This window comes from Euprymna scolopes, chromosome 15 (genome assembly GCF_053919585.1).
Source record: "Euprymna scolopes isolate OS-2025 chromosome 15, ASM5391958v1, whole genome shotgun sequence".
NCBI lineage: Eukaryota > Metazoa > Mollusca > Cephalopoda > Sepiida > Sepiolidae > Euprymna > Euprymna scolopes.
Genome location: NC_136496.1, coordinates 125994490 through 126011249, shown reverse-complemented (window position 1 = coordinate 126011249; position 16760 = coordinate 125994490). Strand labels below are relative to the sequence as shown.

At 33.0% G+C, this 16760-nt stretch overlaps 1 protein-coding gene across 1 annotated transcript in view; it reads right to left on the bottom strand.

Moving 5' to 3' along the window:
* Nucleotides 1-16760, bottom strand: part of LOC145294116 (acyl-CoA dehydrogenase family member 11-like) — a 71217-nt gene that overhangs the window by 22356 nt on the left and 32101 nt on the right. Inside the window, exons 5-9 of the mRNA XM_080141214.1 lie at nucleotides 15224-15369; nucleotides 12370-12519; nucleotides 9534-9628; nucleotides 8374-8473; nucleotides 3541-3681 (exon numbers count right to left, since the gene is read on the bottom strand). Of these exons, the coding sequence (XP_079997340.1) occupies nucleotides 3541-3681; nucleotides 8374-8473; nucleotides 9534-9628; nucleotides 12370-12519; nucleotides 15224-15369 (632 nt within the window). The remainder of the gene's footprint in view (nucleotides 1-3540; nucleotides 3682-8373; nucleotides 8474-9533; nucleotides 9629-12369; nucleotides 12520-15223; nucleotides 15370-16760) is intronic.

Sequence of the window (16760 nt, the reverse complement as noted above, 5' to 3'; positions counted from 1 at the left end):
GCAGCTCCTACCCAGATGTGGCAGCAGTACTCCATCTTTGGATATATACCTGAGAATCAAAACAAAGAAAAGAATATGCTGTTGTCATAGTTCTAGTAATGACAGACATTCCCTGAACTCACTTTTTCATTCTTGCAATTACACCAGCACCTGCTCCACCTTGTGCTCTAGAGTTATCACCAAGGCAACACAACATCTCAACACCTTCAATAGCTTTCATATCCAGATATACTTTATTCACAATTAATTTCTTGGTTAAAAAAAAAACCCTGCTAAAATGGTTATATTTCTTTCTTTAGCATTATATTTCTTTTCGAAAGAAAAAACAAACAAATTAAATTGGTTATAATTAAACAAAGAAAATAAGTAAAATAGCAATTTGTGTTCAATTAATTGTATACAAGGAATCATTTATTTAATAAAAGTGAATGTACGTGTGTCTGGCTTGCTTCAATAAATCATACGTGCAAGTTTAATTTATAAGCAAAAAACGGGTGGCTTGATCTTTATGCTTGCTAATAATGATAAAAAAAAAAAAAGGAAAGCATAATGATGCAAATGTAATTTTTGGGTGGCTTAATCTTAATAACTGAAAATTTATTTGACAAAAATGAACGTGCGTTCAGCATGCTTTATGCTATGGAAACTGGGAAAGAAAAAGAAAGCTTAAGTTTGCAATATCCTTAATTTTGTCTTTTTCTTAACGATTAGTTTTGTTTCAACAATTTCAAGTAGCGAAAAGGAATTAATTTGGAAGTGATAATGAGCTAAGCTAGATAATTTACAACATTTTTGTGGTTTAGGATCGAAGCAGCAAAAAACATCCTTCAGCAATTAATTTAGTTGTCAATTTTATTATTTTATTACAATTGTTATGGTTACTACGAGGGCTGTGCAATAAGTAATGCCCCTGACCTACTTCCCATAGCAGTAGAGCAACGAAACTTGGCACAGTTATTAGTCTTTCTCTACATAGGAACCACCCACATTTATGCATTTCTACCATCGTTTGATGCAGCGCTGGAGACCGTTTTTGTAGAACACCCCAGGTTGGTCCTCCAACCACAACGTGACTTCAGAAATCAAGGCTGCATCATCTGGGAAACGCTTTCCTTTCAGAAACTTCATGGCTGGGAAGAGGTGAAAGTCAAAGGGTACAAGGTCAAGAGATTAGGGAGGATGGCGACATGCGAGTTGTGGACTGGAGCGTTGTCCTGCAGGAGGAGGGTAACTTTGCTGATCTTGCCCCACCTATTGATTTTGATAGCTTCCCTTAATTTCCTCAAAAGTGAAGCATAATAGGCTCCTGTAATTGTGAGACCCTTTGCCAGGGAATCTGTCATCACTACTCCGTCCTGGTCCCAGAAGACTGTGAGCATGACCTTGCCAGCAGAGGGCTATACCTTTGCCTTCTTTGGAGGTGGTGAGTCCAAGTGCTTCCACTGCATTGACTGGGCTTTGGTCTCTGGATCATAGTGATGGACCCAGGTTTCATCCTGTGCAATCAGTCTTTTGAAAAACTTTGACTCATCTTCCTGGCACATCTCCAAATTCATCCTCGAGCACTTGATGCGTTCTCGCTTCTGGAATGGTGTGAACAACCTGGGAATCCATCTGGCAGACACCTTATGCATATACAAATGGTCATGAATGATAGTTTCCACAGACCCTGTACTAATCTTGACATCTTGGGCTATTTGGCGAATAGTAATGCGCTGATCTTCCAAAATGGCAGCCTCAACTTGACGGACAGATGCCTCATCAATGGCAATGGCAGAAGGGGGCGACCAGGTCTGGGACTTGTTTCCACAGACTTCCGGCCATGTTTGAATTCACGATGCCAGAGTTTTACAAGGTCATATGATGGTGCATTATCACCATAAGTTTCTTTCATTTCATCAAAAGTCTCCTGTGGTGTGTGTCCTTTCAAATACAAAAACCGGATCACTGCTCAACATTCAACAGGCCCCATTTCACACCTGACTCAATTCAAACACCTGTAAAACAGAAATCACAATTAGTTCAGAGTTGTAATTTGCCACATAACCTGTAGAGATATAAATCATTGCACATGCAAAATTTCAGCTAGATCAAACAACTGGAAGTGGATCAGGGGCATTACTTATTGCACACCCCTCGTACCACCACCACCAATAACAACAATTTATATACTTACTATAATTACTAAAGGGAAAAGTGTGTTATTGCTTTCAATGAAATATTTATTTCTTAAAAGAAATCCTATCGAGATAATCTAAGTCATTTGTTGGTGTCACCATGTGTGTATAAATGTGACTGGAAGTTATTAAAAATTTCAAAATAATCATTTGGAATATAAAACTTTTTTCACTAAAATCTCTTAAATTAATATCACTACCACTACTACTACTAATAATATTAATATGAACAAAATTATGGTGTATATATATATAGAGAGATAACAATATTGGAGATTGAAATAAGGAATGAATTGTGTCGAATTTTAATTTATTAATAATTGTTTATAAAATTATTAAGTTTTTGGTAAACGTGTTTTGTGAGTATTATGATCAGTATATATATATATATATATATATATATATATATATATATATATATGTGTGTGTGTATTGGGAATTTTTAAATCTTTAAATATAATAAAATTGTAAAAACCCTAATGTGTTTTGATAAAAAATATATATAGTTCTGACAATTAAGAAAATTTTGCAACTATTTATTGAAAAGACAGAAAATAAAACCTTTTTTTTTTTCTAAATATGATTCAATATTTTTTTTAAATTTAAAACATGAGAGGGTGGAGTGGGGGATTCTTTTTTTTTTTTTTTTTTTTTTTTTTTTTTAGCAAATGTAATAGTTGTCATCATTTATATCAAATATGAATTGCAGAAAGGATCATGGATTTCATTAACAATTCCATGGGTGGTGTTTTTTTTGGGGGGGAGGGAGATGAATCATGTTAAAGCATTTGTTATTATCAGAAAGTTTTCTGAATATATGTTCAGTAAGAAAAGAATCAAGAAAAAACCAAAAGAAAGGTTTAGCGAGTAATATGGATATGGCTGCAGGCAGTTGGAGATGGGGAGATGAGCTGACAGCAAGCGACTGACAAGATGACTACAAAACCAAAACTAGACAAAGACAAAGGAGTACACAACATTTTATGTTACATAGATATAAAGATTTCGTGTTACATAGATACAACGATTTCGTGTTACATAGATATAACGATTTCGTGTTACATAGATATAAAGATTTCGTGTTACATAGATATAACGATTTCGTGTTACATCGATATAAAGATTTCGTGTTACATCGATATAAAGATTTCGTGTTACATCGATATAAAGATTTCGTGTTACATAGATATAAAGATTTCGTGTTACATCGATATAAAGATTTCGTGTTACATCGATATAAAGATTTCGTGTTACATCGATATAAAGATTTTGTGTTACATAGATATAACGATTTCGTGTTACATAGATATAAAGATTTCGTGTTACATAGATCTAAAAAAATGCAAAACTCAGATTTTCTTGCCTGTTTCCCGGTGTAAAGTTTGGCGACTGGTGTTAAAATTCGCAGGAGGTCATCATCCTGCTTTGTAGATTTCCCAACTTCTTGCAAACCGAGAAGACGACTCATACAAAGCACGAGAATACATCCTCCTCTCGTCTCCATCTTCAAAAGAAAAACAAAAAAATATTCATGAAGATTGAGTGCATAAGAATAAAAAAGATTCAAAAAAGGAAAGTGCTAATCAACAATTTTAGTCATTCAACGATGGTTTTTTTTTTTTTTTTTTTTTACACAGTGATCACCACTTATCAAGGCCCTGAAGCCACTCAGGGATAAGGGTTATTGCAAGTACATTACGTTAGTGTGAAGATTTGATGAAGTGTTTAATTAAGAGGGCGGTTCATTAGGAATTTGTTAACATTGGACTTGAAGACATCCAAGTTGTAGTCCGGAGGGAAGCATGTATATGAATGAATATGTAAGTTGTGTGTTGAACATGTTTCTGGTTGGTATTCCAGAGTGGAAATCTTGTAGTTCATGGATTCCAGAGAGAAATATTTTTGGTTTTTAATCTTTTAGAATCAAAGAAGGACTGAGAAATTCTTTGTAGTCATATTTCGACAATGCTGCAGCAAAGATGTGGACAAAAATGCATTAAAAGAAAATTGTTGCATTGAATTATTAGAAGGTTGAGGAGTTTGGGGCCAACAATATTGTTGAGACTGCATTCAGGGTCACCAATTTTTGTAGAGAACTGTTTTTACTTTGCTTTGATATCAGAACGTTGCATACTGAATTTGAAATAGACAAAATACTAGGTGCCTTCAATAAGTTTCCAGACATTTTTCGTATGGCACTTTTATTGATAGAACACACATGAAACTCTAGTGTTTCAGCTGTAATTCACTTGTTTTACCAACAATTCACTTGTTTTACCAACAATTCACTTGTTTTACCAACAATTCACTTGTTTTACCAACAACTTCTGGAAGACCCCGTGGAAGTCTTCTTGTGCAAGCATGTCAATGACCTTCATCACAGCATCTTTCATCACAGCATCTTTCATCACAGCATCTTTCATCACAGCATCTTTCATCACAGCATCCTTCATCACAGCATCCTTCATCACCGCATCTTTCATCACCGCATCTTTCATCACAGCATCTTTCATCACCGCATCTTTCATCACAGCATCTTTCATCACAGCATCCTTCATCACAGCATCTTTCATCACAGCATCTTTCATCACAGCATCTTTCATCACCGCATCTTTCATCACAGCATCTTTCATCACCGCATCTTTCATCACAGCATCTTTCATCACAGCATCTTTCATCACAGCATCTTTCATCTCCTCAACTGTCTTATAACAACAGCCTCTAAGGTTTTCCTTGAGCTTAGGAAATAATCAAAAGACATAGAGAGCAAGATCTGGACTATAGGGAGGCTGACAAATTGTCTTAATGTCCATCTTCATCAAATAGTCTGATTTTCTCTGAGCACCCTTGGGACAAACTTTTCACAAGTCTTCCGTAGTTTCAGTTCCTCATAAAAGAATTGTGCATACAGTCCCCACACTGGCATCAAATTGTGCACTTATTGTCTCTATAGACACATGACGGTCCGTATCAATGAAATTCTTTATTTGGCCAATTAACTCTGGTATTTTGAGTTCCTTACTCCTCCTACACCTCATCATCCTTACTCCTCCTACACCTCATCATCCTTACTCCTCCTACACCTCATCATCATCTTTCACAGACTTTGCTTTTCTATAATCTCTTATACCACTCAAAAACTGATTTGTTTCTGGTTTTTTTTTTTTCCAGAGTTTAAAACAGAATTTTATTGCGTTGTGTTTTTCTAAAGTGTCCTTCATTACGTCCAGATTACATTTTTGAAATTCACCAGCTATGAGAATCAGGCTTTAGTAGGATGTATTCCAATTCCTGCTGTAGCTGTTCATTTGAACCTGAAATCATAAAAATTAGCCAGTCATCACATAAGATGTATAGCAATAATATACTGAATTTTCAAGAGTCTACAACAATTTTAAATGCGTGTACATAAAAAAGTTTGGAAACTTGTTGAAGATACCTTGTATATTAATTTAGTATAAAAAAATTTTGTGGCGAATGAAAAAATGTTCAGAAAGCCCCAAAAATGTTCTGCTAAGAAGGGTTGTTTTGTTTGTAAGGAAATATTGAGCACATATGTTCAATTTGGCTGGTGCAACGTGTATTTAAATAAATGGGATAGGCACGAAGATGTGTGTATATGTATTAGTTTTGTTACTTTAGTGTATGTACTAAATTGTGTGTGAGACAGTTTGTGAAAATCTCCTATTGTATCTGCCACTATGCCCTCTATCCTATAGTTCTGGGATTGAGTGTTGCTTAAAAATAAATTCCATTTAAAAATTTTTTTGTCTCAACCCATACCGGATGAATACCGTCAGAATTACAGCTCTTCAAATGGATTTTAAGTAATAACTAATTAATGATTTTTTTTTTAAATAGTTGTAAAAAATGTCACCAAATAAATTGTTTTTTGGAAGAAATCCAACTTTGCCCGATGTGATAAATGGCACAGAATTAACAATATTAAATTAATGGCAAATAGTTTAACAATGCATAAAGGATAAGAAAAGAATTAAAAAAAAAAAAAGAAATAGCAGGTAAAGGGAGTGCCAATTATTAAGGTTGAAGATGTAGTGCAGTAGCAATAGTGTCCAAATTAAACACTGACAGTGCAAAGCCAAGAAGGTGAATGTATTAAGACCTGTGGGAGTAAATCTGAGTATGAGAGTGAAAATGTCTGATTTTCTCTGAAAATGCTTAGCCATAAAATAAAAAAATAGTTCTGTTTAAGTGTTTTACTTTTTATTTTTCATTTCAAATAAAATACACAAATGTTTTCATAATTTGCTGTGAATGTTAAAATAAAAATACTAAGTAAATTTTATATTCATGCATTACACAAAATAGAATAAATAAAAAAAATCATATTTACTTGCATCCCCACGAGGCCAAAGGTCAGATTAGTGATTACAGGTGTGGGGGATTTTCATTTTATTTTTAGATTTGGTTTGAAAAAGTCTCACCATTAAATATTACTTAATCAGTTAATTATTATTTTCTGATATTTTTAAGACTTAACACACACAAAAAAAAACAAAAAAAACTAGGGTGGACCTGTATTATGCACAATCTCTCCTTATATTTCTTTTACTTTTCATTTTTTTCAACGGTTATATATAGGATTTTTCATTTAATCTAAGGGCAATAATGTTTACACCTTTATTATCCAATGCAGTTCGGGTTAGTTTCACTGATCACTATGTTTGTTTTCATACACGTATGCATTCAATTTTTGCACATTTATATATTAATTCTGTATACTCACTATTTCATAGCTAGCTATAACATATACCGACCCAACGGGTCATGGATGGTCTAGTTTTATTATATAAATGAAGCAATGTATTAAATAATGTATATACAAAAAAATGCAATTAATAGAGAAATGAATTTAAATTACCCCTAATATATTTACAGTATATATATTAATATACTATCCTTGCTTTCATAGCTAGGAGGCTTGAATCAATTAGCTTTTGCCACATCATTTATTTCTACTTCCTGTTAGTGATGTCACTTCCTGGAGCACATCAATTTCTAATTTTAATTTCTGGTGAAAATTTCCTTTCTATGTAATTTAATTTCAAAATGAAATGTTCCTTTCTCCATACTAAACACATCTTACAATATGTTACTATGTAAGAAGACAGTGTTAAAATGGCAGAGTTGTCTCCACTTGAAGGTGTTAAGATGGAGTTGTCTCCACTTGAAGGTGTTAAGATGGAGTTGAGAAACTATCTGTGTTTTGCTTTGATTTTTACTAATGAGATACCGCTCCTCAAAGCACAAGGACAATTGTTAAGGGTTTGTGTCACATTGATGACGAGACTAACACCATGGGAATTGCTAATGATGGATTAGATCTGGAAAAAATTGGATTACTTAAAAAGATGGCTCAACAAGAATTTGTTAACGTTGGACTTGAAAACAAACATGCTGTAATCATCTGGGAAGCAGCCCTGTGGTATTGCATTCCACAGAGGAACAGTTCTTGGAAAGAACATGGAAGTTCTGCTTAGCCTCAGGTACACAGAGAAATAATGGAAAATTTCTCACAATGGTAGTAGCAAGATGTTAAAAGAGATAGAGGTGGTGGTGGTGGCAACAATGGAGTTGACCAATTGGAGTTTGCTTTGTGTAATAACGGTGTGAAGAACCACAGCAATGTGCGCCGATGGTTAGCATGTGTCCTCCATAGAGAAGCGCCAGCATTTGAACCCAAAAACCGTCTGATACGAAAAATAAGATAAATGTAAATTTAGGTGCTATTGTGGTTTGAGGCGGCAGTATAAAAAGATGTTTTCTTGTTCCATTTTTATCTCAGGCATGTGAGGTTGCTGTCAGTTGGGAAGAGGATGAAAAGAGAATTACGACAGCAGTGGCGAGGGAGGAGAAATAGAATGCTGATTGTTAAGAAGAATTTGGAATCTGACCCCTTCTTTTCTATTCTTTTCTTTATTTTAAGAAAATGTTTCGTTAAGAAGGAACGCAGCTTGTATGCCGAACGAATTTAGTGACTAAAATAGGGAATAATTGCCGGAGAAAAACTATAGACAATCTTTCACCTTGTACGTGGGTACAGAACTTTGGGAAGTCTAGGTGGGTTTGCATCTTGATGAGCCGAGTATGAGAATGATCAACATTGATAAATAAAACTGACATGAATGCGAGTAACGATCTCATCTAACTTTAGTTTATAAAAAATTCTACTTACCTCCAAGTTTGCCAAAGTTTTAACATGCAGAGGTAGGTCTTTCAAAAGATGACCAAACACTCGTCTTTTTGAGGCATAATTGCTGGCCATATTTACAGCTCTGGTTCATTAAAAAAAAGCATCTATTATATAAATTAACTCAAATCTTATATTTAAATAATTTTGATTATGTACATTTTATGTTCTTAATACTTAATAAGTAAAAAAAAATTTGAATCTAATTTATATATTACATAGTCTGATAATTCTTTTAGTACATGAGATTCACGGTTTATTACAAATTCAAAATTAAAATGCCGATAGCCAATTACTAATCATTCCACACAGGATTTTCCTTTGATTAATAATAAAATGATTGAGCAAAATTAATGTGATTTTTGGATTCAGCACATCAGATTCATCCTAAATCAGTTGAAAAAAAACACAAATAACAAATTAGAATAAATGATAGAAATTTAAATACTTGCGAATACACATTTCAATCGTACATTTTTTTATAACTGAACCAGGCATAAAAATTACTTTCACTTGTCAAAAGTAAATATTGTTTCTAGTAACGAAGATTATGAAGATGCGTGGTAAGCTAAAGTATATGTAAATCTAACAACTGCTTATACATTAATCGATAATTCTGACGTTGTAGGTTTTCATAATATTATTATAAAATCAGATTTTTCATAATATTATTATAAAATCAGATTTTTCATTCAAACTTTCTAAGCAGAAGATTTTTTTTATTAATGTTATCATTGCTTTATTGGCTTTTTAAGTTAAACTTTGAAAAATAAAATCTTTTTAAAATATAAAAATTCAGAATGGATATCTGCTCCATCTGTGATGCGAATATTAAACATACTCAAAAAGAAACACTCTTTGAATAGATGGACAAGTTTTACAAAATGCACCTGAAGGAGGTCAGAGGTTTCACCATAGGAAACGTTGTGAGAAGAACATCTAAGATGTGAACAGTAGTCCGAATAATCCAAGTGATATCAATTATCAATCCTCATCTCAAAAATTCTGACATTTTTCCTTTTCTTGTTATAAAAACAAAAATCAAACATTTTTCATTTCCATTTAAAAATTAGATAAATTTTATGATATTGTCGGTTATGACCAGCAGAGAATAGTGTTTATCTTAAAAAGGTGGTTCAACTAACCGTCTCATAATTGAAACTGCAGAGACAGCATTATGGATTCTGGTGATTGTGAGCATAGTAGAAATCGCAGAGATGCCTTTACCTTCCGCAGAAACCTGAAAATGAAAAACATTGCACCAATTACACATCATGAACTACGCATCCATTCGTTCGAGTTGCAGATATCTGTAAAAATTCGACTACATTCCAAAACTTGTAAACATTATTTGTCGTTGTAACACAATCTAATTTTCATACCGATAATCATTAGAATGTTCTTTCATAATAATAACTTCTTTAAATAAACATCTAACTTTTAATAATAATAGTCGATCTTACAATGATGATTAGCAAGGCCATCTGGCATCTTCCAGGAGGCTAATATATAACAACACTTTCTTATATTTTGCAATGTAAAGTAGTAACAGACCAAATTTTAAATCAAAAGAAAAACTGATTTGATAAGAAAAAACTGATTTGATAAGAAAAATTGATTTGATAAGAAAAAACTGATTTGATAAGAAAACTGATTTGATAAGAAAAAACTGATTTGATAAGAAAAAACTGATTTGATAAAAAAATTGATTAGATAAAAAAACTGATTTGATAAGAAAAATTGATTTGATAAAAAAACTGATTTGATAAGAAAAAACTGATTTGATAAGAAAAAACTGATTTGATAAGAAAAAATTGATTTGATAAGAAAAATTGATTTGATAAAAAAACTGATATTTTGCAATGTAAAGTAGTAACAGACCAAATTTTAAATTAAAAGAAAAACTGATTTGATAAGAAAAAACTGATTTGATAAGAAAAACTGATTTGATAAGAAAAAATTGATTTGATAAAAAACTGATTTTATAAGAAAAACTGATTTGATAAAAAAAACTGATTTGATAAAAAAACTGATTTGATAAGAAAAAATTGATTTGATAAAAAAAACTGATTTGATAAAAAACTGATTTGATAAGAAAAAATATGTAATATTCAGCAAATGTTGGGCCTATTAACAAAACAATCAAAATAATAATAAATACAATATACAACCATGACATATTACCACCCCCTAAGATAAAAACACAAATGTTAGAAAAATTACTGTACCCATGCACTACTAAGGTTCCTTTTTCCGACCCTACAAAACAAACACTAGTTAACAATAACTTTCCCAATAAAATAATCGATCAAGAAATAGCCCAATTTATTAGAAATAAAAACAAACCAATTAATCAAAACGAAAACACCCTAATTCCTCTATACTACAAAAATCAAATGCACTATAATCACAAACAGGACGAAATCACCATCAAAAATATTATAAAAAGATACATAAAAATACAAAATCCTAACAACAAAATAAAACCAATAATATATTATAAAAAATACCTAACGAAAAACCTAGTAGTTAAGAATAATAACAACGATACAACCGATAAAATGAGTATGGTCAATGCAGGTTATTTGTTTAAATGCCCCCTCGAGGACTGCTACTCGAAAAATATGAACTATATTGGTCATACACACACTACATTGGGAAGATGTCTCACAGGACATCAAAACACCTCCAGTGCTATTTGCAAACACTTCGAACAAGAACATAACATAATAAACACCACCTCCAAACAATACAAAGAACTTTTAAAAAATAACACTACCATATTAAAAACTTGCAATAATTACCAACGACTAACAATGCTAGAAGCATTAATAATAAAAAGTAAAAACCCAACCATTAATAAAATAAACTTTGACAACAGCAGCCGAATTCTCCACCTATTCTAACACGATAAAGGTGAAGAGGAAGAAAAAAAATTCAAATTAGGCGAAACTACACAGTAAATTAGTAATAAAAACAGTAAAACAACAGAGAACAAATCAATCAATTAGTAGGATGCACGGGAAGAACAACCCTGACGATGGTCAATCGAGACTGAAAATGTTCGGTAAACTAGGGGACTTTATAAGAACTTTGGATCCCACAACAAAAATACTTGTACGAAAACAAGAAAAATTCGAAAGAAAGATCATAAAAAGAAGAACGAAGATCCTCTTCAATAAAATATGCGTGAATAATGAAATTCTGCCTAAATATACAAAACTCAAAGGACATTATATATATATATTTCTTTCCGGATCCTCATTTTACCACCATTCCTCTTCCTATACTCAATTGGTTGAATGTCACTTTAAACAATGAGAAACGAAATGTCAGTGTTCATTATTAAATTTATCTATATAGAGGGGATGAGGCACCAGGTAAAATAACTCCATAATTTCTTGAAATTTGTTAAAGTGCACAGTTTTGAATAATTTAAGATATTCCTTTTTTCTTTGTTTTCGATTTTCCAAAATTTTATTATTTTATTATTGGGGCGGGGGGGGGGGGGTCGCATTGGAGAGGGAGGGGCTATCACTCTCCTCTCCCATGCCACCCCCAGTTGAATTATAAATGAGCAAAAAAAGGCAGATTTGAATCCACCACTAAAAAGAAAAGGGAGAAATAAAAATGCCCCCCTCCCATCTAAAAGAAAAAACAACTTTCCTCGACTCCCCCCCCCAAAAAAAAAAGAAAAATAATTAAATAAAAAAAGAAATACCTAAAATTCCTAGATTTTTCTGAAACTTGGCCAAAATATGGAGCCCATTTTTCTATGCCTTTGCACATGTTTTTTTTCTTTTCAAACCTAATTTTTTTATGGATAAAATGTTATTCTAAGACCAAATCAATTTTTTATGAAAAGTTATAGAGTTTCAGTGACCTCAGTTATGGTATGCCACTAAACTCGTTCTTTTCAGCTGGCAACATAATTGGGGAACTAAATGTACGAATGATCTTTCTAATTTTCCTACCACTCACCTGATAAGCCTTTGTTCCGTTCAACATTAATTCTGCAGTTGGCATCTGCCTTGTACCCAACTTATTCTTTAGTTTCAGTATTTCAATATTGTTCAGTTCGCCTTGTTCATTTCTAACCTCAACATAAAACATTGTCAGCCCCTTTGTTCCCTGAAAATATAATCAGCAATTCTTATTAAAACATCAGTATATAAGCTGGTGTTTGATCAACACTGCTGGAAGCCATACTGTTTTGTTTTTAAATCCCCAAAACAGTGTTTCATGGTAAACAATTTATGATCCCTGAAATAACATTAGGACTATTGTAAATTCAAGAAAGTGAGTTGACTTAGCGATTGCAGGAGATTAAATGATTACTGAAAAAATAATTTTCCAATTTTTATTATTTTTTATATAGTTTTAAAGGTTAAAAAACTTCCAAGACATATATATATATATATATATATATATATGTTTTTTTTTATTACTGTTTTTAATCTGCTTAGTTACATATGTTTCCACTACTGGAATCTAATTAATGATCCGATAGTTTCATCAGACTTTGCAGATCTCAAGAAGCTGTCAGATCGTTAATTCGATTCCAGTAGTGGAAACATATGTAACTAAGCAGACTATAAAACGGTAATGAAAACATACTTTGCTCTACAGTAGTATTGAGCAGTTTTTTCAGATTTTTTACCATTTCTTATAAATATATATACATATATATATAATCAATAAATAATTATTAAGTTTATAAGTCAAAAGTTTCTGTAAACTTAAAGGAAATATAAATATTAATATTTATATGATAATCTTAACCAGATAAAACTCAATGCAACCAATATAGGAAATAAAGTTTATTATAAAAACAAAATTAAAGACTGTAAATTATACTCTACAAGAATTTATTATTAAGCAGGTTACTCAGAAAGAAACATTAAGAATTAATCTGCAGAGTTTCAAAGAATGCATTCTTTTCATCAGAGAAAAGATTTTAGCAAAATAATTGTTATAGCAAAGCTATGATTTTGCCGAGACTAGCATAAATTGGAACAAGGCAATTTTCACGTACATAGTAATCCAGTCTAAGAATCCAAAGTGAGAATAATCCAGCTAAAAACAAAAAACAACTTCCAAGCGTTTGAAGAAGAGTTTTTTCCATTTTTGTTATCATTCCCAAATACATTTTGTTTTCTTTTAATGGATTGATAGTTGCTATTTCTTCTGAGAAGCTAAGGGCAGAATATATATATAACAAATGACAAAAGTCTATATTCAAAATTTCATGATGTTGACCATCTTACAATTTATTCCTTTAATTACATTGACATTTACAATTCTTGACAGCACCTGTTTTGTAGTGCAAAATCATTCATTTAATTATTATATCAATCAATGAATCTATTCTGCCCTTAACTCCTCGGAAGAAATAGCAACTATCAATCCATTAAAAGAAAAAAAAAAATGTATTTGGGAATGATAACAAAATCTGAAAATTAGCTTTTATCCTTTATTAGGCAATTTTGAATTTCTGAGGAGTTAAGGGCAGAATAGATTCAAACAAATAAACACACAAAAACGGTGCTTGTTCAGAGATGACAGATTGATTTTTTAAATATGTTGTTTTAAGCAAAAGCAACAGTACTTACTTCTCATGCCAAAAATAATAATACAGGGTGAAACGATAAAATTATCACCATAAAAAGAAAACGACATGATTCCATTTCTGTTTCATGAAAACCGGTTTTCTTTTTTTGTTGCAGACCATCTACTAGTTGGCCAGTTGTGTACAAATCCCAAGAGCGATAGGAGCCTTCTATCATGTCTGAAAGTGACATAATGTTCAATAAGTGAGATCAGAGATGCACCACTGTACAACTCATATTTTCTACTGGTTCAAGTTATGACAGCAGAACCATTGGCAGCAGCCTCAAAATGCTTTGCTGGATTGCACAAGAATGACAGGAATGTGCCCAGGGTGATGAAAAAGGTTTACGGCCATGGTTATGGTCTTTGGTGTGGTTTTAAGTGATGGTCACATCATGCCACCTCACATCTTCAAGGTCATCTTGAAAATCAACACCAAAGTGTATCTGGATATGTTGAAGAGTGTGGTGATTTCCTCATGCAATCAGGTGGCTGCTGGCAGACCCTGGGTGTAGTAGGAGGACTTTGTGCCAGCCCACAAGTCTAAAAAAACCCAGGCTTGGCTTCAGGAGTGCTACACTTTGTACCCTTCTCCCACTGCCACTCCTCCTCCTCCGACCTGAACCTGCTGGACTACTTTGTTTGGTCATATGTCGAGAACAACACCAACATGACCTCCTACAACACTAAAGCCAGCCTGATTGCCGCCCTCCGCCGAGTATTCACTGAACTCCTGCCAGCACTTGTGGAAAAGGCATGCTCCCAGTTCCGGACCCATATCGAGGCGGTGATAGAGGTTGAAAGTGGCTACATTGAATAGATGTGAGCACTACTACATAGCCAAGTTATCTGAATTGATATTTTCGATAAAAGTTTTGAAATAAAGCTGTAGTGTTTTCTTTTGGGGGGACAACTTTATCCTTCCATACTGACTTTTCTTTTACTAAAAACAAAAAAGCATTTGTTCTACTTGATGAATTTTCATAATTTTTGGATATATTACTATTTTCGACATGACAATTAAGTACGCAATATTGTTTCTGCTTTAAACGATATATTTTTTTAAAATCGATTTGTCGACTATATCTTAACAAGCAACAAAAAAAACGCTTATGTGTAAGCAATACCTCAACTCTCCTTTACGGGTCGGGAGAGGTAACAAAAGTGTTATGGCTATTATAATAATTTGAGACTTCCTTAATGGGTGATTAATATAGCAACTTACTTGCATGACTTGTCCATCTTGTCCAACAATGCGAGCCAATGTGAATGCCATGTTGGCATCAGTTGCTGATGTGAACCATTTATTGCCAAAGAGTCTGTAGAAATCTTCATTTTCTTCTTTTTTAGCAACTGTGTCAGTGGAAGCAGCTGAAACCAAATAATAATTAGCTTTATTAAATATTAAATTCTTTAAATTAATATTAATTGGAATTGACGGGGATGTAACATTGTGCATATGAGTGCATGGGAAAATAGCAGCAGCAGCAAAGGATGGCTGGCTTGCGAAGAGATCAGCAACAGCAGCAGCCGAAAAAGGTGCATATGCAAATTAGGAAGTGTGTGCGAAAAAAGAGAAAAAAAGGAGGAAAAATGCACCACGTGGTTGGCAGAAGCAAAGTGCGTGTTGAAGAAAATGAACGTGTAAGATTGAGGATGAGAACAGGTCGGCTATGACCAGCATGTGGTCAGAGGAAAGAGAAATGCCTCTAGGTAAAATGAACATGTGACAGCAAGAGACTTTTTTAAGTGGTGCTGAAAGTACCAGTAATAAATGCTTTTGTTAAAGAGAAGACTTTTCTTTCCTTTGTTTGTTTGTAATGATAATGTTGCAGGAAGATCAATTTATATATATACTAGCGGGGGTACCCGGCGTTGCCCGAGTGTTTGTTTCCGGGATGGGGGGGGGGGTTAAAAAATGTTATGGTAGGTAAGTAGGAAGGATCAAACCCGGAGTCATGAGTAAAAGTAGGAAAATAAAGTGTGAAAAAAAAACAAAAACATCTGCAATGTTAACAGTTCGGCCACCAAGAAAAGTCCATTCCAGTTGTTTAGGAAAAAAAAAACAAAAAAAAAAAGACTACGGTAGGTCGGCGCGAACGTGAAAATATAATGTGAATTTTCCAGCACGCTAACCACTATGCCACAGAGCACTGCAGCTTAGTTTAGTGATTTTAAATAACTTCACATGAAAGAACTACGAAGCCAAACCGGTGTTCTCTTCTCAACTGTTCCTTGTGAACGATCCCCAAACGGTGTTAAGTGGTGGCAGGGGGAGGAGGAATTTATTAGAGAGAAAATATTTTACCACTTCCATTGATCTTAACCGATTTTGGCCGTGACTTCTCAGCAGAAAAAGTATAGAAATCTAAGATTATCGAGGAATTTGAGAAATAATAAGCCTATAACACACCTCAGATATTGTTCTGCCGTTTGTGCATATTATATTTGCATGAAATATCTTGATTTTTAATCCTATTAAGGTCAAAATCAGCGGGAAAAAATGAGTTCATTTTATTTATATAGAGAAGAGATATATATATATATATATATATATACACACACACATAAATAAATACATATATCTACTTACATTATATATTACAAAATACACTCTTCTTTTATCACAGAGATCAATATAATTCCCTCAAACAACCTCAATAATTTATTTTGCTCCTAATGAAACTATCGCTAGACGTAACATCCCCATTATCTTCTCTACTCTTCTGATGAGAAGCATTAAGCTTCGAAATACCATCATA